Source organism: Ovis aries, chromosome 26 (assembly GCF_016772045.2).
Source record: "Ovis aries strain OAR_USU_Benz2616 breed Rambouillet chromosome 26, ARS-UI_Ramb_v3.0, whole genome shotgun sequence".
Lineage (NCBI taxonomy): Eukaryota > Metazoa > Chordata > Mammalia > Artiodactyla > Bovidae > Ovis > Ovis aries.
Window position 1 is genome coordinate 37090377 of NC_056079.1, and position 21815 is coordinate 37112191.

Here is a 21815-nt window from a genome sequence, read left to right on the forward strand (position 1 = left end):
GTGTGGAGCTGCTGAGCTGATGTTAACTCTTTTCATGTTGTAATTCTGGATTGAGGGTTTTCCTTGATTTGGGGACTTTGCATTAGAACAAAACTTTCAGTTTCAAATGAATTTCTTTTTAAATATTGATGATAGAGCTAAAATGAACAGCATGGTATTTGGAAAGGACACAGTGCCAGGATCAGAAGACATATTTTCCAGTTCTGCCTCTGACTCACATGTGGTCTCAGACAAACCAATTTCTAAGTGAGACAGTCGGCGAGGCATTTCCAGCTTCTGCTCTTCCTCTGAGTTCTCCATGATGCTTTATTGTGCCAGTGCCAGGCACCAAGCTAGCCCTGGCCCTTCAGTTTCTATCTTCAGTAACAACAGAACCGCAGAATCATAAGAGGAAAAGAAAGACCCAACTTTCTGCTGTGTTAAACTCACTTCCATTTTAAGAGCACACGTAGGCTCAAAGTAAAGGGATGGAAAAAGATATTCCATGCACATGGAAGCCAAAGGAGAGCAGGGGTAGCTCTACTTCTATTAGACAAAACAGGCTTTAAGTCAGAAAGTGCAATGAGACAGAATTCAGTATATGATGATAAAGCGGTCAGCTCATCAAGAGGGTATAAAAATCATAATCAAGAGGGTATAAAAATCATAAGTCTGTATGCACCCCAAAATGCATATAGATCTGATGGGAGAAATAGACAACAATACAATAATAGTTATTGTAAAAATACCCCACTTTCAACCATGGACAGATTATCCAGACAAAATCAAGAAGGAAGCCTTGGATTTTTAACTATATCTTGGACTAAGTGGACCTAACAGACATACATAGAAAATTCTGCCGAACAGCAGCAGAATACACATTTTCCTTGAGCACACATGAAACTTTCTCCAGGACAGATTATGCTGTTAGGTCACAAAATGAGTATTAACAATTTTGAGAAGACTGAAATAACATCAAGCATCTCATGTCATTTTCTTACCACAGTGGTTTGAAACTACAATAGAAATGAGTAACAGAAGAGTGAAAACAGAAACCAATGAAAATAAATAGACAATAAAGAAAATTCACAAATGTGTGGAAATTAAATAACACACACCTGAACAAACAATGAGTCACAGAAGAAATCAAAAGGAAAATCCTAAGTCCCTTGAGACAAAAATGAAAACACACTGTACCAGAACTTACTTGTTCAGGCAGGCAGTCATGTCTGACTCCTTGCGACCCCATGAACTGCAGCACGCCAGGCTTCCCTGTCCATCACCAACTCCCAGAGTTTGCTCAAACTCATGTCCATTGAGTCAGTGATGCCATCCAACCATCTCATCCTCTGTTGCCCTCTTCTCCCACCATCAGTCTTTTCCCAGCATCAGGGTCTTTTCCAGTGAGTTAGCTCTTTGCATCAGGTGGCCAAAGTATTTGAGCTTCAGCATCAGTCCTTCCAAAGAATATTCAGGGTTGATTTCCTTTAGGATTGACTGGTTTGATGTCCTTGCTGTCCATGGGACTCTCAAGAGTTCTCCAGCACTGCAGTTCAAAAGCGTCAGTTCTTCGGCACTCAGCCTCCTTTATGGTCCAGCTCTTACATCCATACGTGACTACTGGAAAAACCACAGCTTTGACTATATGGACCTTTTGTCGGCAAGGTGATGTCTCTGCTTTTTAATATGCTGTCTAGTTTTGTCAGCCTTTCTTCCAAGGAACAAGCATCTTTTAATTTCATGGTTGCAGCCACTTTCCACAGTGACTTTGGAGCCCAAGAAGGTAAAGTCTGTCGCTTTTCCATTTTTTCCCCATCTATTTGCTATGAAGTAATGGGAACAGAGATCAGATTGCCAACATCCACTGGATCATGGAAAAAGCAAGAGAGTTCCAGAAGAACATCTATTTCTGCTTTATTGACCATGCCAAAGCCTTTGACTGTGTGGATCACAATAAACTGTGGAAAATTCTCAGAGAGATGGGAATACCAGACCACCTGACCTGCCTCTTGAGAAACCTATATGCAGGTCAGGAAGCAACAGTTAGAACTGGACATGGAACAACAGACTGGTTCCAATAGGGAAAGGAGTACGTCAAGGCTGTATATTGTCTCCCTGCTTATTTAACTTATATGCAGAGTACATCATGAGAAACGCTGGGCTGGAAGAAGCACAAGCTGGAATCAAGTTTGCTGGGAGAAATACCAGTAACCTCAGATATGCAGAGGACACCACCCTTATGGCAGAAAGTGAAGAGGAACTAAAAAGCCTCTTGATGAAAGTGAAAGAGGAGAGAGAAAAAGTTGGCTTAAAGCTCAACATTCAGAAAATGAAGATCATTTCATCCAGTCTCATCACTTCATGGGAAATAGATGGGGAAACAGTGTCAGACTTCATTTTTTTTGGGGCTCCAAAATCACTGCAGATGGTGATTGCAGCCATGAAATGAAGACGATTATTCCTTGGAAGGAAAGTTATGACCAACCTAGATAGCATATTGAAAAGCAGAGACATTACTTTGCCAACAAAGGTCCATCTAGTCAAGGCTATGGTTTTTCCATTGGTCATGTATGGATGTAATAGTTGGACTGTGAAGAAAGCTGAGCGCCGAAGAATTGATGCTTTTGAACTGTGGTGTTGGAGAAGACTCTTGAGAGTCCCTTGGACTGCAAGGAGATCCAACCAGTCCATCCTAAAGGAGATCTTCATTGGAAGGACTGATGCTGAGGCTGAAACTCCAATACTTTGGCCACCTCATACGAAGAGTTGACTCATTGGAAATGACCTTGATGCTGGAGGGATTAGGGGCAGGAGGAAAAGGGGATGACAGAGGATGAGATGGCTGGATGGCATCACCGACTTGATGGACATGAGTGAGTGAACTCCGGGAGTTGGTGATGGACAGGGAGGCCTGGCGTGCCGTGATTCATAGGGTCGCAAGGAGTCGGACACAACTGAGCGACTGAACTGAACTGAATGGGATCAGATGCCATGATTTTAGTTTTGAACACTGAGTTTTAAGCCAGCTTTTTCGCTCTCCTCTTTCACCATTATCAAGAGGCTCTTTAGTTTCTCTTCACTTTCTGCCATTAGAGTGGTGTCATCTGCACATCTGAGGTTATCGATATTTCTCCCAGCAATCTTGATTCCAGCTTGTGATTCATCCAGCCTGGCATTTTGCATGATGTACTCTGCATATAAGTTAAACAAGCAGGGTGACAGTATACAGCCTTGATGTACTCCTTTCCCAATTTTGAACCAGTGTGTTGTTCCAGATCCAGTTTTAACTGTTGCTTACTGACCTGCATATAGGTTTCTCAGGAGGCAAGTAAGGTGGGTCTGGTATTCTCAGCTCTTTAAGAATTTTCCACAGTTTATTGTGATCCACACTGTCAAAGGTTATAGCATACTCAATGAAACAGAGATAGATGTTTTTCTGGAATTCTCTTGCATTTTCTATGGTCCAGCAGATGTTGGCAGTTTGATCTCTGGTTCCTTTGCCTTTTCTAAATCTAGCTTGTACATCTGGACGTTCTCGGTTCATGTACTGTTGAAGCTGAGCTTTAAGGATTTTAAACATTATCTTACTAGCATGTGAAATGAGCACAATTGTGTGGTAGCTTGAATATTCTTTGGCATTGAAATGAAAACTGACCTTTTCTAGTCCTGTGGCCCCTGCTGAGTTTTCCAAATTTGCTGACATATTGAGTGCAGCACTTTAACAGCATCATCTTTTAGGATTTTAAATAGCTCAGCTGGAATTCTGTCACCTCCACTAGCTTTGTTTGTAGTAATGCTTCCTAAGGCCCACTTGACTTCACACTTCCATGCTGTCCAGCTCTAGGAGAGTGATTTTTCATCATGGTTATCTGGGTCATTAAGACTTTTTTTGAAATAGTTCTTCTGCGTATTTTTGCCACCTCTTCTTAATATCCTCTGCTTCTGTTAGGTCTTTATCATTCCAGTCCTTTATCGTGGCCATCCTTGCATATAATTTTCCCTTGATATCTCCTGTTTTCTTGAAAAGACCTCTAGTCTTCCCCACTCTATTATTTTCCTCTATTTCTTTGCATTGTTCGTTTAAGAAGGCCTTCTTATCTCTCCTCACTATTCTCTGGCACTCTGCATTCAGTTGGATATATCTTTCTCTTTCTCCCTTTTGTCTATTCTTTCCTCAGCTATTTCTAAAGCCTCCTCAGACAACCGCTTTGCTTTCTTGAATTGCTTTTTCTTTGGGATGGTTTTGGTCACTGCCTCTTGCACAGTGTTAAGAACCTCAGTCTAGAGTCCTTCAGATACTCTGTCTACCAGATCCGACCCCTTGAATCTATTCATCACTTCCATTGTATATAAGGGAATTGACTTAGGTCATACCCGTATGGCTTAGTGGTTTTCCCTGCTCCCTTCAATTATGCCTGTGTTTTGCAATAAGCTTGTGATCTGAGTCACAATCAGATCTGCCGTCTTGTCTCAGCTGCAAAAGAACATAATCAATCTGATTTCAGTGTCTGGTGATGTCCATGTGTAAAGTCATCTCTTAGGTTGTTGGAAAAGGGTGTTGACTATAACCAGTATGTTCTCTTAACTGTTAGCCGTTGCCTTGCTTCATTGTACTCCAAGGCCAAAGTTGCCTGTTACTCCAGGTGTCTCTTGACTCCCTACTTTTGCATTCCAATCCACTATGATGAAAAGGACGTCTTTTTTTTGGTGTTAGTTCTAGAAGGTGTTGCAGGTCTTCATAGAATGGGTCAACTTACGCTTTTTCAGCATCAGTGGTTAGGACATAGACTGTGATGTTGAATGGTGTGCTTTGGAAATGAACGGAGATCATTCTGTCATTTTTGAGACTGCACCCAAGTACTACTTTTCAGACTTTCTTGTTGACTATGAGGGCTACTCCATTTCTTCTAAGGGATTCTTGCCCACCTTAGTAGATACAAAGGTCATCTGAATTAAATTCTCCCATTCCTGTCCATTTTAGTTTATTGGTTCCTAAGATGTCGATATTCAGTTTTGCCATCTCCTGCTTGACCACATCCAATTTACCTTGATTCATGGACCTGACATTCCAGCTTCCTATGCAATATTGTTTATAGCATCAGACTGAACTTTCACCACCAAACATCCACAGCTAAGCACCATTCCCACTTTGGCCCAGCCACTTCATTCATTCTTGCAATTATTAATAAGTGCGCTCTGTTCTTCCCCAGCAGCATACTGGACACCTTCCAGCCTGGGGGGCTCATCTTCCAGTGTCATGTACTTTTGCCTTCTCATACTGTCCATAGGCTTTCCCGGGCAAGAATACAGGAGTGGGTTACCATTCCCTTCTCTGGTGGACCACGTTTTGTCAGAACTCTGATCCATCCATTGTGGGGCCCTGGGCAGCAGGGTTTATGGCTTCACTGAGTTATGGAAGCCCCTTTGCCGTGACGAGGCTGCAATGTGTGAAGAGGAAGCTGCAAGATTAGGGGGCTGTTTATTGTGCATAAAGCCCTAACAGAGACGGTTTTTGCCCTCAGGACAAACTCTCTGGTTCATGGAGTTCACCTTCTAATGCCATGGAAGCAGATAAATACATAATGTCAGGTAGAGACAAGTAGGAAGAAGAAAACAAGGCAGATGGAGCGGGATACAGACAAAGAATGTTACAGTTTTAGATAGGGCTGTTGGGAAGGGCCTCCTTGAAGAGGATACCAAGTGAGCTGAGAACAGAATGAAGTCAGGGAAGGACCGTTCCAGGTAGAGGGACCAGCCATGCCCAGCCCTGAGACAGGAATTCCAGCTTCCCTGGGGCACAGAGGATTTTGACGGAGCTGAGAAGAGTCCTGGAAGAGGAAGCAGAGAAGGCACATCCACCCAGTGGGCACTGTGGCCCGTCTGGTTGTGTGGGACCGGAGAGGCTGTTGGACGGCAAGTTGGCAATGGTCTTGTTATGCCACTTAAGACACCAGCATCCACTGACTCCCGGGAAATTGAGCCGTGGGGCAGGGCAGGGAGGAAAAAAGACGTCACTCAACTTCCTGACCTTGCAGCATAGAGGCTTGTTTTCTCAGAGAAAAGCCATGTGACCGACCTTCCTGAAAGTTATTCACCCTAAAACAGCTTGGTATTGTCCTTAAGAAGCCCTAAACTCAGCTATATTGTCAGGCTCACCTCCTGTCTCCTCTTTACCCCCGTAGAATTCTGCTTCCGTCACAGTGAGTCTCTTCCAGTTCCTGCACTGAGCCATGCTTTCTTGGAGCCTTTGTACCTGCCATTAGGAATGCCCTCCTCCCTTCCTATGGCTCACATCACTCAGGACTCCGTTTAAATGTCAGTTCTCCTGGGAGCCTTCCCAGACTAGCTTAGGTGCTTCCATCAAATGCTGCCTTAGCATCTCGTCCTTCTGTGAACATAGCACTCATCACACCATATTGTAGCTTTACAAAATTATCAAGTAATTCAATATACAGAAAAGGATAAAAAATAATAACAGAACTCATAAACCTGTCACTGTATCTAAGCAATAACTGCTGGCTGAAGCCCACTGTGAAGCTGTACCTCTCCCAACACTGTACCCCTCCCTGTTCCCAACCTCAGCTTAAATTCATCATTTAACTTACCATATGTATCTTCTTACATTTATTAGGCATGCACATAAGCTTAAACAACACACGTTATTTTGCTTGGCTATATGTGTTATTACAGAGATATTTCTGCAGCTTGCATTTTCCCCTCAGACTAATTTTTGAGGTTCATCCGTCTGGATACAGGTAGTTCTAGATCATTTCAACTGCTGTATACATACATTACACCACAATTTATCCATTTTCTTCCGTGGATATTAGATCGCTGACAGGTTTTTGCAACTTGAAGCCACTCCGCCTCAAGCATGACCGGACCTGCCCCTCCTACATACGACAGTTATGGTAGTTTCTCCCAGCGCAAAGCTGAGTGTAACCACGGGGTCATCATGTCTGCCCGCATGATGTACTGGAACCAGCCTTTGCAAGTGGGGGCAGCACGCGGTGGCATTTAGGTCGCAACTCTGCCTCTGGAGCAAACGCCTCCAAACGGGGGTTTTGGAGGCAAACGGGGTTGGGACTCGGAACAGTGGACGAAGAATTCAGAATGTGGTTCAGAGGGTGGGGAGGGACCGCGGAGCACCGGCTCGGGGCCTGCAGTGCCCTCTCTTCCGGACGCGTCTCTCCGCCTGTCCCGGGACAAAAAGCCCTGCACTGCTGGAGGGCTCTGGGCTCTCAGAGCGTCCGCATCCCCCGGAGGTCGATCCCGCCCACGCCCGGCCCACGTCCCGCACTGACCCCGCCCCGCCCCGCCCCTCCGCACTCGCTCCGCCCTCGCCCTGCCCCCGCCGTGGCTCGCGCGGCGACTCGGTTCGCAGCCGGGCGATGACGGGCGCGCGGCCGCGCGCGGTGGAGCGGCCCGAGCCCCGGGAGCGCGGCGGCAGCGGGCGCGGCGGCGGCGGCGGCGGCGGCGCGGGCGCGGCGGGCAGCATGGCCGGCGCGGGGAGTGCGGGCCGAGCGCTGGCGGCGCTGCTGCTGGCCGCGTCGGTGCTGAGCGCCGCGCTGCTGGCCCCCGGCGGCTCGTCGACGCCAGGTGAGTGCGCCTGCTGACCCGGCCCGTGGGGCGGCGCGGGGCCCGCCCGGGAGGCGCGGCGCCCGGAACTCTCGCGTCGTTTCCGCCGCGCCGCCCGTGGCGGGGCCGGGGCTCGCGCGCGGAGGCCGCTCAGCGGGAGGACGCAGGCGGGAAGGCGGGGTTCCCGGAGCCTCGTGGAGAGCCTTCTGCCAGGGGGCCGGCGCGCCCATCCGTCTGCCGCTTGGAGGGGCTGCGGGACACCGGCCGGAGCCGCAGCCCTGAGCGCGGCGGACTCAGAGGCCGGGGCCACGGGGCAGTGTCACCGCGGCCGGGGGCGCAGCGGCAGCGCGGCGGTCGGACAACGAGGAGCCTCCCCGGCCAGCCGGGCGGTTCCGTTTCCATGGTGACGGGCCGGGTCTGCAGCCCGAGACCGGTCGGGTGGCGGGCGGTGCTGCTGTCCGGTCGAGAGGACCGGGCAGCTGACCCTCGCGCCCGCGAGCGTTTCCGCGGCTGTCCAGGTCTCCGAGCTCGCCAGGGAAAGGGAGGGAGGAGGCAAATTCCAGAGCGTTCCCCCAGACCCCATGGACGAGGACTCGGGGCCTTCGAGGATCTCAGTCCAGGCCCCTTCCAAGGGGGTGTTGGTCCGGGCTGGAGGGGTCGGGAGTCTCCTGCCTCTCCCCGCCGCTCCCAGCCCCTCTGAATCCGATCACACGGGGTTTGAGGCCGGCGGGTGTGGTTCAACTTTCCACCTCCTCCCTAGTCAAGATGCTGTAGGGCGGAGACAGCATGGATTTTGAAGAAGCGACTTAGCGGATTCCGTTTGGTACACGGTCTCCCCGCCCCGCCTCAATCTCGTCCACTCCCGCTCTTTACGTTGTAACTGAGGAGCCGACCTCGCGCGTTATGTAATCTGCGCAGTCCCAGCTTGTGAGGGGCAGACTCCGCACAGCGCTCGATTTGTTGTCCTTCAGCATCCATTGGTAATGATCATTATCGCAGGGAACCGGTGGTTTCTAAATGGCCCTCGCCGCAGCACCTTCACAGAGCCGTGCTGCCAGGCTTCTAGTGCCACCTGGAGCCCAGGTTTGGGCGGCAGATCCCTACCATAGGAATAAAGAACTCCACCTTTATATGAATTGAGGACTCATTTGAAAAGGAAAAAAATAGTAGAATAAGTCTTTTAAAATATGCTCAGCACAGACACGTATGAGCTGAGAGGGAGAACCAGAAATTAAATGTTTGAAAATTCAGTAAAAGCCCGATATATGATCACTATTGAAAGGCGACTTTGTTTGCCTTACTTTGTGGACAGGAAGAGGAGGAGGGAATTGTTCTTGAGTGTTTAACTCCTTGAGGCTGCTCTGGGATTTCTAAGGTCAGTTGTTTGGAAGTTGGCAACTTTTTCTAGAAACTGAGCATCGGTTTCAATTTTGGTGTCATATTGGATGGCCTAGGAATTTTGTCCTGTGTGTGTGTGTGTGTGTTTGTGATTCAGATGCAGACTTATTTAAAAAATTATTTCATTGAAATATAGTTGGTTGACAGTGTGCTAATTTCCGCTGTACAGCAAAGTGATTCAGTTATGTATATATATGTTCTTTTTCATGTTCTTTTCCTTTATGATTTATCGCAGGATATTGAATATGATTCCCTGTATTGTACAGTAGACCTTGTTACTTTATCCATTCTGTATATAATAGTCTGCATCTGCTAATCCCACAAACTCATTGCTTTTTTTAAAAATGTTTGAATAATACAAAAAAGATACAAAGCTATCAGAATCCCTTGGCCTTACACTCACAGTGTCTTCAGCTGTTGTCTTCAACCTTGGCTGCACATTAGCATTCCTTGAGAGCTGTTTTTGTTGCTGTTGTTGTGGGGAGGACAGCAAGTGTTAATGAGGTTGTGGAGAGGAGGGAACCCCCGGCAGTGTTGGTGGGAATGTAAATTGGTACAGCCACAATGGAAAACAGTATGGAGCTTCCTCAAAAGATTAAAAATTGATCCAGCCTGTCTACTCCTGGATATATAACTGAAGACAATGAAAACACTAATTCAAAAACATACATGCACTCCAGTGTTTATAGCAGAATTATTTACAATAGCCAAGATATGGAAGCAACCTAAGTGTCCATCAGCAGATGAATGAGTGAAGAAGATGTGGTGTGTGTGTGTGTGTATATATGTGTGTGTATACACACACACAATGGAATACTACTCAGTCATAAAAAAGAATGAAAATTTTGCCATTTGCAACACTGTGGATGGACCTAGAGGGTATTATGCTTAGTGAAAAGAGTCAGAGGAAGGCAAATACTGTGTGACTTATATGTGAAATCTAAAAATAAAATGATTGAATGTAACAGAACAGAATAGACTCACAGGTGCGGAAAACAGACCAGTGGTTACCAGTGAGGAGAGGGAAGGGGAGGGGGGGGCGAAAGTAGAGATGGGGGTGGGCAGTGAAGAGGTCAAACTGCTGTGCCTAAAATAAACAAGCTACAGGGATACAGTGTATAGCATGAGGAATACAGCAAGTATTTTATAGTAAGTTTAAATGGAATATAGTCTGTAACAATTTTGAATCACTTTGTGATACACCTGAAACATACCTTGTAAGTCAGCTATCTTTCAGTTTTAAAAATACAACAATTAAATCATACTGGTTGGTCAGGGAGGCCTAGCGTGCTGCGGTTCATGGGGATGCAAAGTTGGACACCACTGAGCGACTGAACTGAACTGGTTGGGCAGAGATTCTGATTTAACTGGTCTTGGTTGGGACCAGGGCATTGGGGTGTTTTTTTTTTTTTTTTTTTTTTTTAAGCTTCTCAAGTAATTCTGATGTTCAGTTAGCATTAACCTTCCATACAACCTTTTATGAAATAATGTTGATTATAATTAAGAGCTTTTAAAGTCTGAAATTCACGTGGAAAACTTAAACATGAAACAAGAACCTTCTTCCATGCACCACTGAAAACTCATAGAAATATGAATAAAAACAGCAGTCATTACAACTCCAAAAGGATGATGCTATATAGAACAATTATGAAGGAAATTGTCAACAGCTAATTTGCAAATGGGAGCTCTCAAACCTGAACAAAGGAAATGAAGAAGAGAAATAGTTGAAAACATTACGACAAATACGACAAAGGATTTACTATCACAGGGGCCAAGTGGTTAAGTAAACATTCCAGCTGTTCACAGGAACGGAAAACAGTGATGGTCAAGATTTGGAGACATGTTCAAACTTGCTAATTGTTTATTCAAAGCAGAATAATAAAGAAATTCTATTTTCTATACATCAGGTTAAAAAGCAAGGAACAAAAATTAAGCTGCTAGGGAACAGTTCTGCTAAGTCTCAGGAGACTGGGAGCACAGAGGTTGGGTGCCGGTCAGACTGGTGGGTCGCTCCAGGTCTCACCCATCTCATCAGGCGTGTTGTTGTTAGTGTCACCTGGGGCTGATGAGCACCACACCTGTCTTTATAAAATGTCACAGCTCAACTGAGGAAGGACTTTGGCTCTTTTCAATGTGGACTATTTTTGAAATCGTTATTGAGTTTTTTACAGTATTGCTTCTGTGTTAAGTCTTAGTCTTTTGGCCACGAGGCATGTGGGATCTTAACCCCTCAACTAGGGATCAAACCCGCACCCGCTGCATTGGCAAGTGAAATCTTAACCACTCGGCTGCCAGGGAAGTCGCCAGCATCATTTCTTATAACTGGAAGAGACGGGGAGTGGAATGAAACTGTAAATAAGGTTAAACAAAAAAGAAGAAACAGTTTCAAAATAAAAAAAGTTTAACCACATCGTTGTCCCCTGCGTTGGTTGGATGTAGTCCAGACCATTATAATCATTTGTCGAGCACCTAACTCTTTTTGAGGTTCTGTGCCAAACACTTATGCATATGTTATCAATTTTAGCCTCTCCAGCAATCCTCTGAAGCACACACCGCTGTAACCCCTAATTTATTGATGAGGATGCTGAAGTGTGGTGGAGTTCAAATTCAAGTTGGCTCATTTTGGAGTCCACACGCATAACCCACCACGTTGTACTCCTCGTCCCAAACACTGCTCCCACTGGCTACTTTTGAGAGGGCCACCAAAGAAGAGACAGAGCTACTGGTAAAGCTTTATTTAGCCTGGGGGAGAAAAAAGCTTCAGTAGGTTATTAAAAGATACATGCTGTGTATTTTGTCTTCACAGGGAGCTAAATAAGGGTAAATTTGAGTAAACTCTAAAAAATGAGAGATTTATGTTGGCTGTAGTGAAGAATTTTCCAAATTAACCAGATGAGATACTGCATAGTCCTGAATTAAGTGTTCACATTACAAGAATAAGAGAGGTTAGATTATTACCTTTCTAGCTGTGTTATCAAATAGTTTCCCTTAACCCTCCTACATAGTCGGTAGAAGTGGAAATTGGTGCAGCCACTGGGGAGAACAGTATGCAGGTTCATTAAAAAACTAAAAATATGACCCAGCAACCGCACTCCTTTGCATATACCCAGTTCAGTTCAGTTCAGTTCACTCAGTCGTGTCTGACTCTTTGCGACCCCATGAATTGCAGCACGCCAGGCCTCCCTGTCCATCAGCAACTCCCGGAGTTCACTCAGACTCAAACATCCATCGAGTCCGTGATGCCATCCAGCCGTCTCATCCTCGGTCGTCCCCTTCTCCTCCTGCCCCCAATCCCTCCCAGCATCAGAGTCTTTTCCAGTGAGTCAACTCTTTGCACGAGGTGGCCAGAATACTGGAGTTTCAGCTTTAGCATCATTCCTTCCAAAGAACACCCAGGACCAATCTCCTTTAGAATGGACTGGTACCCAGAGAAAACCATAATTCGAAAAGATGCATGCACCCCAATGTTTGTTGCAGCACTATTCACAATAGCCAAGACATGGAAGCAGTCTAAATGTCCATCAAGAGAGGAATGGATAAAGAAGATGTGGTACGTATATACAACGGAATATTACTCAGCCGTAAAGAAAAAATGAAACAATGTCATTTGCAGCAGCATAGCTGCAACTAGATATTATCCTCTTAAGTGAAAGAAGTCAGAGAAAGATAAATGTCATATGATATCACTATGTGTGGAATCTAAAATAAAAGAATGATACAAATGAACTTATTTACAAAACAGAAACAGACAAACTTCAGAAACAAACTTACAGTTACCAAAAGGGAAAGGTTGGGGGGGAGATCATAAATTAGGAGTTTGGGATTAACATTGCAAACTATATATAGAGAGATATAATAACGAAGACAGCACAGGGAACTCTACTTGTTTTTCTATAATAACCTATATGGGAAAAGAATCTGAAAAAGAATGCATATATGTATAATGAAATCATTTTTCTATATACCTGTTGTGCTATATACTAGCACAACATTGCCAATCAACTGTACGCCAATATAAGACGTTAATTAAACTTTTTTCTTTAATTTTCATTTATTTTTTTGGCTTTGCTGGGTCTTAGTTGCAGCATGCAGGATCTTTAGTTGCGACATATGAACTTTTAATGGTGGCATATGGAATCTTGTTCCCTAACCAGGGGTTCCCTGGTGGCTCAGATGGTAAAGCGTCTGTCTACAATGTGGGAGACCTGGGTTCGATCCCTGGGTCAGGAAGATCTGCTGGAGAAGGAAAGGGCAATCCACTCCAGTACTATTGCCTGGAAAAATCCCATGGACAGAGAAGCCTGATAGGTTACAGTCCATGGGGTCGCAAAGAGTCGGACATGACTGAGCGACTTCACTCACTCACTCACAACCAGGGGTTGGACCCAGGGCCCCTGCACTGGGGGTGTAGAATCATAGCTACTGGACCACCAGGGAAATCCCATCTCTTTTTTCCTTTTGCCTGGAAGCTAGAGGGTAGTTTCTCTTCCATCTCACAGATACACGTGCCAGTAACAGGTCACCTTGTTTTCCTAGCAAATGTGCAGAGTGAGGTGGAGAGTGCATCGCCCTCATAGAACCCAAAGAGCGTCTGGTGAAGTGACGAGCTCTAAGCCAGGGAGCTCTTCTGTCCTTCAGACTTCCCCTCTCTCCTTCCCCACCTCACATCTGCCTCAGGAACCAGTTGATCCTGAACCCCAGACCAAAGTGACCTCAGGCAGAGCTCCTCAGACTGTGAAGGACGTGCAGATCCCCAAGGGATGCTGACTGGGGTCCTGCAGGTCTCACGAGCTGCCTGTCGTGGCTCAGAGCTGAGTGATGTGGACCAGGAAAGCTGGGGCTTGGGAATCACACATATGAAGTTCCAGTGAGTTCATGGAAAAACTGTGGCTATGGGTAGTGATGCAATCCTTGTGAGCCGTAATTTCTTTATCTGTAGGGTGGAGGAAATTCCCAGCTCTCGAGGTTGTCATATTATCAGAGAAGGTGCGTGGAAACTACCAAACCGGTGCCCCTCACACCTTAGCAGTTTCGAATGTAAGGTGTGGCTGGTGTTAACTGAACCCTCGTTTGGGCACATGTGTGGAAGGGGAGGGGACTGGGTGCATGTGTGCGTCCGTGTGGACGGGGCACGAGGGACAGGAAGCCCCAGCATCTGAGAAGCGTTCCTGGGAAGCCACTGTTCACTCCAGTGCCACTTTCTGACACATCTTTCAAGTGCCTCATTTTCCTTGTTTTTTTCCTATTTCTTACCAGACTTAGACAAAAAGAAGCACGTGGAGCTGAAGATGGACCAGGCTTTGCTGCTCATCCATAATGAACTGCCTGAGACAAACCTGACCGTCTACTGGAATTTCGATCGCTGTTACCATGTAGGTGCCACGTGTGTGCTCACAGTTGTGTCTCTTCTGAGGCTAGTCTGATGTGACCTTGGTGCTGTCATGAGCCAACAAACATGTTAGTTTGTTGTTGTTGTTTTATAATTTTATTTACCTGCTTATGCCTCTGCTGGGGTTGTTGCTTTGCACAGGCTTTCAGTGGTTGCGGTGCTCAGGCTTCTCGTTGCAGTGACTTCTCTTGTTTCAGAGCACAGGCTCTCCATCCGCGGGCTCAGTAGTGGCAGCTCCCAGGCTCTAGAGCACAGGGTCGGTGCACAGGATTAATTGCTCCATGACACGTGGGATCTTTCCAGACCAGAGATCAAACCCCTGTCCCTGCATTGGCAGGTGGATTCTGAGCCACCAGGGAAGTCCCCACATGTTAGCTTTACAGGTGAGGAAGGCTAGATAAAGGTTCAGAAGGAATGCCATCACGGAGAACACGTGGCAGTGGGCTACATCTGTTCCCTGCCCTTCTTTTTCAGACCAGTGAGATGAGCAAATCGATAGACCTGTTTTGGGGGTTTTTGTTTTAATTTGACAAGGGCTCCTTCATGCCACAGTAAGATCATAAGCTGCATCTGGGCCACTTGCCCATTTCTGCCGCCTCTTAGGGCCTGTGCCCTTAGAAGCACTCTCCAGGGGCCTAGGGTGTGACAGGTTTTCAAGCTGTAGAGGAAAGATGCGCTAGGGCTGGAGTCTCAGCAGGGTGTGCATAGTTGCCTTTGCAGTTGGTTCAGTTTGACCCCTTATGAAGCCTGAACTAACAGTGTTTTATTTGACTTCTCTGCCTACTGCATAACCCTCTTGCTGAACCAGAGAAGGAAGGGATGAGACTCAGGGCTTCACGGTGGGGTGGTGAGTGCTGAGGGAGGCCCATGCTGAGGCCCTTCTGATGATAAAGGATTTTATATGAAGGTGTTACTCCTGTGCTAAACCTTATTGCTTTTTCAGGACAAGGCTATTCTTCCATGTAAACTGAAGTAGTCTACTTCCAAGTTGAGAGCTTCAGTGTACCACCTTCAGAGGAGGAATTTTCATGGATAGTGATCTGTTTTGTGGTAGTGTTTAGTTGCTAAGTCGTGTCTGACTCTTTGCAACCCTATGGACTATAGCCCGCCAGGCTCCTCTGTCCATGAGATTTCCCAGGCAAAAATACTAGAGTAGGTTGCCATTTCCTTCTCTTGGGGATCTTCCCAACCTAGGGATTGAACCCACATCCCCTTCATTGCAAGTGGATTCTTTACCTCTGAGCCACCAGGGAATCCCCTGTTTAATGTAAACACCTTTTTTAAAAGAAGCAAGTTTTTAAAAGCATGCAATATGGGCATCAGCTGGAAGGTGATGGAGCAGTATGGGACACCTTCTGTAAAGTGACGTGAAACAGAACATCTGTGATAGTAAGAAGGTAGGTCAAGACCAAGAAAAGGTTTATCACACAAGAAGGTTTATGTATTTAACAAAACACCAGTCATGTCTTGTCAAAAGAGACTAAATAAACACAATAGGCAGAAATGATACTCTCTGCAATTTCATATCTCTACACAACAAAAATATAATGGAAGAGAGAATACAAAGGTAAATATTTCATGGAAAATCTTTGACCTGGCCAAAGCAATTCTTATGAAAATTTGTTTCTAAATGTTTTAAACAATAAAGATGATGTTAATACAATTCATACAAGTCGCAGCTTCTGTTTAATGAGGGCCTGCTTTGTGTTATGCATGTTACAGCTCATAGAATCCTCACCGCATTCCAGGATTCTACAAGCGGTGATGCTGAGATTAAGGGCAGGAAAGGGACTTTCTCCTGGGGTCCCCAGCAGTCGCGTGGCAATGCTGGGGTCCACACCCCTTGCTCTAGTTTCAGAGTCAGTCCGCTTTCCAAATTCTGCTTTATGTTTATCAGGAAGAAAAGGGGAAATGCAAAGCTAGTGAGTAAGGATCTCAGGGTTTTGGAAATCAGTGTCATCATCCAAACAAGAAAAAAAGGAAGCAGTAATAACAGCAACTGTGGAAACTACAAAGTGAGAAAAAAATGGGAATAAGAGTGAGCCAAGTGATTCTAAAAAAATAAAAGTCACACATACTCTGTAATGGTCTATATAGGAAAAGAGTCTTTAAAAAAACAGAGAGAGGGGATATATACTGATTCACTTTGCTGTACAGCAGAAACTAACTCAACAGTGTTAATCAACTATATTCCAATAAAATTTTTTAAAAAGTCACACAAATGATAAATTACTGATATATTTAAAGAGCAATGGAAATTAATAAAATTAGAATTTTATATGTCAACAGAGATTAAAATAACTATGGTTCAATGAACAGTTAAAACTGATCAATTTAAAGTAAAAAAAAAATCAGTTCCTTTAAAAAATGTAATATGAAGGTTAATTCAAGAAGTTGAGGACATGCAGTTTCCCTGGTGGTCCAATGGTAAAGACTCCGTGCTTCCAATGCAGGGGGCTTGGGTTCAGTCCCTGGTCTGGGGCATTCCACATGCTGGGCAGTGTGGCCAAAAAAAGAAATTGAGGACATAAATAGATCAGCAACTGATAAAGAAATCTGGAAAATTATAGTGAATTTCTCAACATAAAAATAGATCATTTTTTCCTTCATTTTCAAATAATAAATAATTCTAAATCTATATAAACCCACCCTAAATATAACAACTATTAAAAAAATGATGGCTTGAGATCTGATTCATTCTTAGGTTAATCTTAAAACCTATCAAAGACATGAGAAGAAATCCAGGTCAGTGTTTCTAATCAATGTGGATATAAAAGTCTTAAACTCGTATCAGGTAGAATAAGTTGGCATACTGAGAGATTTCTGATGACTTATATTTTCATCCTTGAGGGATCTATGAGAAGTCGAGTATATGGACAACGATCAAACTTTAATGGGAAGATTATAGTCTAAATGGGGAGATAGCCATCACACACTGATGTGATGATTAAACATAGGGAAAATGGCAGTACTTCCCGAATTAGTTTATACAATCAAGACAGTTGCTGTTAACGCATCAATGGATACTTTAGAGAAGCTGCATAAAAAGAACTCCAAATCACATGAAAGAGTTTAAGTGGGCAAGTGGATCAGAGGATGGCCCGAAAGTGAACAGATGGTCCAGAGACTTGCTCTGCCCAACGAGGTGCCTCGCAGAGCACAGTGGTGAGTGCAGCCTGAGAGAGAAGCGAGGGCCAGTGGCCCAGACTGAGTGTGACCAGTAGACTCTCACTTGTGCATCAGTTGAACATACTGCAGCGCAAACCATGGGAAAGGCTTCTGTAGTTATCTGACCCCACCCATCAAATACTCCAAGTAGATTCAAGTAGAAACACCCTACAACTAGATGTTATGGGGAGGGAGGTGGGAGGGGGTTCATGTTTGGGAATGCATGTAAGAATTAAAGATTTTAAAATTTAAAAAAAAAAAAAAAGTGCAGAATGCGTCTTTATGCTCATGAAGCAACAGGAGAAATAACACGCCAGAGTAGTGTGAATGTATAAAACTTTATAGACAGCAGAATGTAGCAGGATGAAGGCGTTAGCGTGGGGAAGTGTTTGAGAGGGTTAGACGCTTAACATTGCAGTATGTGAGGACAGGTTTCTAAGGTTATGTTTGAGGGAACTAGGTGTCTAACGTGGTTCACACCATAGGGAACATAAAAGAGCCAACGAAAACTGAATTATTTAATCTACTGATGGGGGCTTCTGTGGGGCTCAGCAGTAAAGAGTCTGCTTGACCACGCGGGAGATGCGGGTTCAGTCTCTGGGTCGGGAAGATCCCCTGGAGAAGGAAATGGCAGCCCCCTCCAGTGTTCTTGCCTGGGAAATCCCGTGGACAGAGGAGCCTTGTGGGCTACAGTCCAAGGGGTTGCAAAGAACCGGACATGACTGAAGCGACTAAACAATGACACATCTACCAATAATTAAAAACGTAATCTGAATGCTGTGGTATTATAAACTCCTAGCGCCTGAACAAAAGCAAGAAGGGTGTGATGTCCTGGTCAGGCTCTGAGAAATTAATCTGTTACAGTTTTTTATTTTATGTGAATGTTGTTTGGCCATGTGTAACAAGAACCATTAAAATGATGATTTTTTTTTTAAGCCAGTAATCTCATTTTTGGAAATTTATCCCAGGGAAAGAATTTAAAGGAGTAAGAAGATCATGTGTAAATCTTTAAGAACAATATAATTTTTATAAATTATAAATATATATTATCAAAATGTCATATCATTAAATTGTCTTTCAAAACTATAATTTACATACAAAATAATAAAAGCTTTGAAAGCAGCCTAAGTATTCCTAACTATAGTATGTGATAGAATATGCTGTATCAATTAATGCCATTATAAATATACAAGTTGGGTAGAATCATATGTTTATTTGTTAAATTATAGGCAAAACCATAAAAGGCAATATTTAATGGATGCTCTATTTGGTAATGATGTGAAGAATTGACCTATGAATAAAGGTTTGTGTAGTTCCATAGCAACACCTGCTTACATAGACAAATTTGACCTAAATTATTGAAATTTGAAAATTGTTTACAAGCATGAAGGAGAAGTTTTCTCAGGCCCTTCAGTTGGATATCCGACCACCGCAGACTGCCAGACCCCTAACCCTGGCTTGTGCTTGGATCTCTAGTGCCTGCTCCAGGTTCTGGCCACTGTCCCGCAGAGCAGGAAGGCCGGGCGGCCAGGCGTCGCAGCCGTGGCCGTGGGCACCCAGCACGGGTCCATCCTGCAGCTGAACGACACCGCAGAGGACAAGGAAGTCTGTAGGTTCGTACCCGCTTTGATGTGACCTACTGAAATCTGCAGTTCTCTCTGCCTTTTTTTTTTTCTGTTTGGATTCTAGCTCTCCTGTCTTTCAGAGTACCTTTCTGTGTCTTCCCTGGTCTCCACTCAGAAACGCCTCTCACTTTGTCTGGACGGCATCACCAGTATCCAGCTCCTTATTTCCTAACCTAACGGTGTTTCTTCATTTTACCTAACCTCTGTAGGCTGGAGTACAAATTTGGAGAATTTGGAAACTATTCTTTCTTGGTAAAGCACGTCCGTGACGGAGTCAGTGAAATTGCTTGTGACCTGGTCGTCAACAAGGAGCCAGTTGACAGTAACCTTCGTACGTACATGCTCTTGCTTGATTCTGAGAGTTTGCATTTTCAGCCATTTCAGTTTTTGAGTATTGTTTGCAACATGTTGTGTAATTCAAACCCTGGATTACAGGTTGTCTATCTCATTATCGCATATTTACAGTGTATTTATTGTGCCATTGGTATATACTAAGAAAATTACACGATACATGAGAATATTTGATATGTCCCCATATTCTCATAGTTGTTTTTGGTTTAATTTTGAAGCATAAATAAGCCAAAAACAGTTAATGCAGTGGAAAGAAACTAGAAATTGGCTAGCAGTCTGGCAGGTGACTGTCAGGTATCTTTCCTTGTTTTAGGATTTAGAATACAGTGTTTTCTGTATGTGTCTTTGACAGTTCAGACATCCTCTTGGGTTCTGAAGGAGTTGTTCAGTCTCTAATAACTCCTCCGGAGGAAATGAGTCGTTCCGGGTCCCCAGTAGGTAGTATCAGAAGTCCCTGGGGCTGTTCCAGACAGTAAGTACTGTTCGCAGTGACGCTGTTGAAGACTGGTTGGTTGTGTCAGAAGAACATCAGTAAGAGGCAACGTGAAAGGGCCAACGTGGGAAGATTCAACCATTAAAAGAATAATGAAGTAATTGATGGAAACACACTGAACATAACAAAAACCAACGAGTTCACTGTGAGGCTAAAAAGCACAAGGCCCCCGTCCCCAGACAGAAACAATATTTTGGTTGCCTTTGGGAGTGACAGGGACACCTGATGTTAACTGGTGCAATTAAAATAGTGGAAAAGCAGGATCATCTGTCATGCCTTTCCTGTTTTTGAGTATTTTAGGATAACGGAGTAGTCCTAGGTGAAGAGGGTAAATTCTTTACAGAAGAATCCAGCTAATAATGTGGCAGAATACTTTGCAACACCCAATGAAACCATCGATTTAGGCAAAAACCGTGAGTGAATGGAACCATCCGATGAGAGGGGGACTTTATACGGGAGGGGTCAGGCCTCTACCTCTTGAGCGTGGCCATCAGGTGCACGGTGGGAAGCAGGAGGTGCTACTGATGGGACGTGTTGGCGAAGACGCCGCACCTGCAGAGTGTCCCTGCCGGGACAGTGGGCCTTCTCGACCAAGGCTGAACAGCTGACTTCCCATCTGCAGAACACTCAGAGGACAGAGGAACGAGATCAGCAACACGGGGGGAAGCGCCGTGGCAGATCTAGACCGAGAATGAGGTGCCCTGATAGGAGACGGCCAGCCTCGTGTAAATCAAGTCCGTGACTGTGGACGAATGCACAAGGCTTAAGAAGCGTAACAACACGTGCAAGGTGTGAGCTTCGCCTCGGTCCTGATTTGAACACACGGAGTATAAAACGTGTCTTCAAGACAACTGGAAAAATTTGAATACGGAGTCAGTGTTAGCCAGGGAGTTATTTATTTTGTATCACGTTGTGCCTATACAGCAAAAGGTCCATTTTTAAGAAACTTTTCATTTTGAAATAGCTTTAGACTCATGGAAACATTTGCAAGGACGCGTTACCATATGCCCTTCGCCCAGCTTCCCCTAAGCCTGTGAGCTGTGTAATCACAGTACCGTGATCCCTCGTATAGTTTCTGGAACCAGGCACCTGACACGCACCCAGTGCTGTTAGCTGAGCTTTGGACTTCGCAGCTTTCTCCAGCTGTCTTTCTAGTGTCCTCTTCCCGTCCAGGGTTCCAGGGCACTTAGTGGTCAGGTCTCCCAGGCTTCCTCTAAGCCAATCTCATCTCTTCTAATCAGGCTTTCTTGATCTTTCACCACCTTGACACTTTTGAAGAAGTCTGGCCAGTTGTCTTCTTACTTGGGTTTGCTTGCTGCCTTCCTGTGACCAGGGAGAGGCTGTGTGTCTTCGGCAGAGTCCTGTGGAAATGTCCTCCTGGGGGGTGGGGGGTCAGGTCAAGGGTTGCATGATGTTAAAGATATACATCCCAAAGATGTGGGAATGAAATAACTGATGTCAGGGATTTGCCTAAAAGACTTCAGGTGAAAAAAAAAAAGGGAGAATGAAGATGAAGCAAGAGTGACAATGTCTGAAATTCTAGAATCTAGGCTACAAGTGTATATGGGTTTATTATACAATGGTCTGTAGTTTTGAGTATGTTTGATATTTCTCATGATGAAAATTAGCACTTTAGTCATGAATCGTATTCTCAACTGTTAGTAAGAAGTTTCACATAAGGGATATAGGCCTTCTCTTCGTGTTGCCATTTTTATTTGTTCGCATTTTTTTCTTTTTTTAACTTTTCCATTTATTTTATTGAAGTACGGTTAATTTACAATGTGTTAATTTCTACTGTACAGCAAAGGTGACTCAGCTGTACATAGAAATACAT

At 44.7% G+C, this 21815-nt stretch overlaps 1 protein-coding gene and 1 long non-coding RNA gene across 9 annotated transcripts in view; both read left to right on the plus strand.

The window, feature by feature from the left end:
- Positions 1–7342: 7342 nt before the first annotated feature.
- HGSNAT (heparan-alpha-glucosaminide N-acetyltransferase) overlaps positions 7343–21815 on the plus strand; it is a 32347-nt gene continuing 17874 nt past the window's right edge. For 2 of the 8 annotated variants that reach the window (XM_027962731.3, XM_060406894.1), the window contains exons 1-4: positions 7343–7578; positions 14212–14327; positions 18989–19125; positions 19347–19468. In XM_027962731.3, coding sequence (XP_027818532.2) covers positions 7371–7578; positions 14212–14327; positions 18989–19125; positions 19347–19468 — 583 coding nt within the window. In that variant the 5' untranslated portion in view covers positions 7343–7370. Of the gene's footprint in view, positions 7579–7656; positions 8076–8462; positions 8538–10994; positions 13998–14211; positions 14328–18988; positions 19126–19346; positions 19469–21815 lie in introns of those variants that run through there. The other 6 variants (XM_060406897.1, XM_060406895.1, XM_042241461.1 and 3 more) reach the window with 6 other exon arrangements.
- On the plus strand, positions 19475–21482 carry LOC121818078 (uncharacterized). Its single transcript, XR_006058188.2, has 2 exons — positions 19475–20394; positions 20604–21482. It is a non-coding gene; the product is annotated as an uncharacterized LOC121818078 (long non-coding RNA).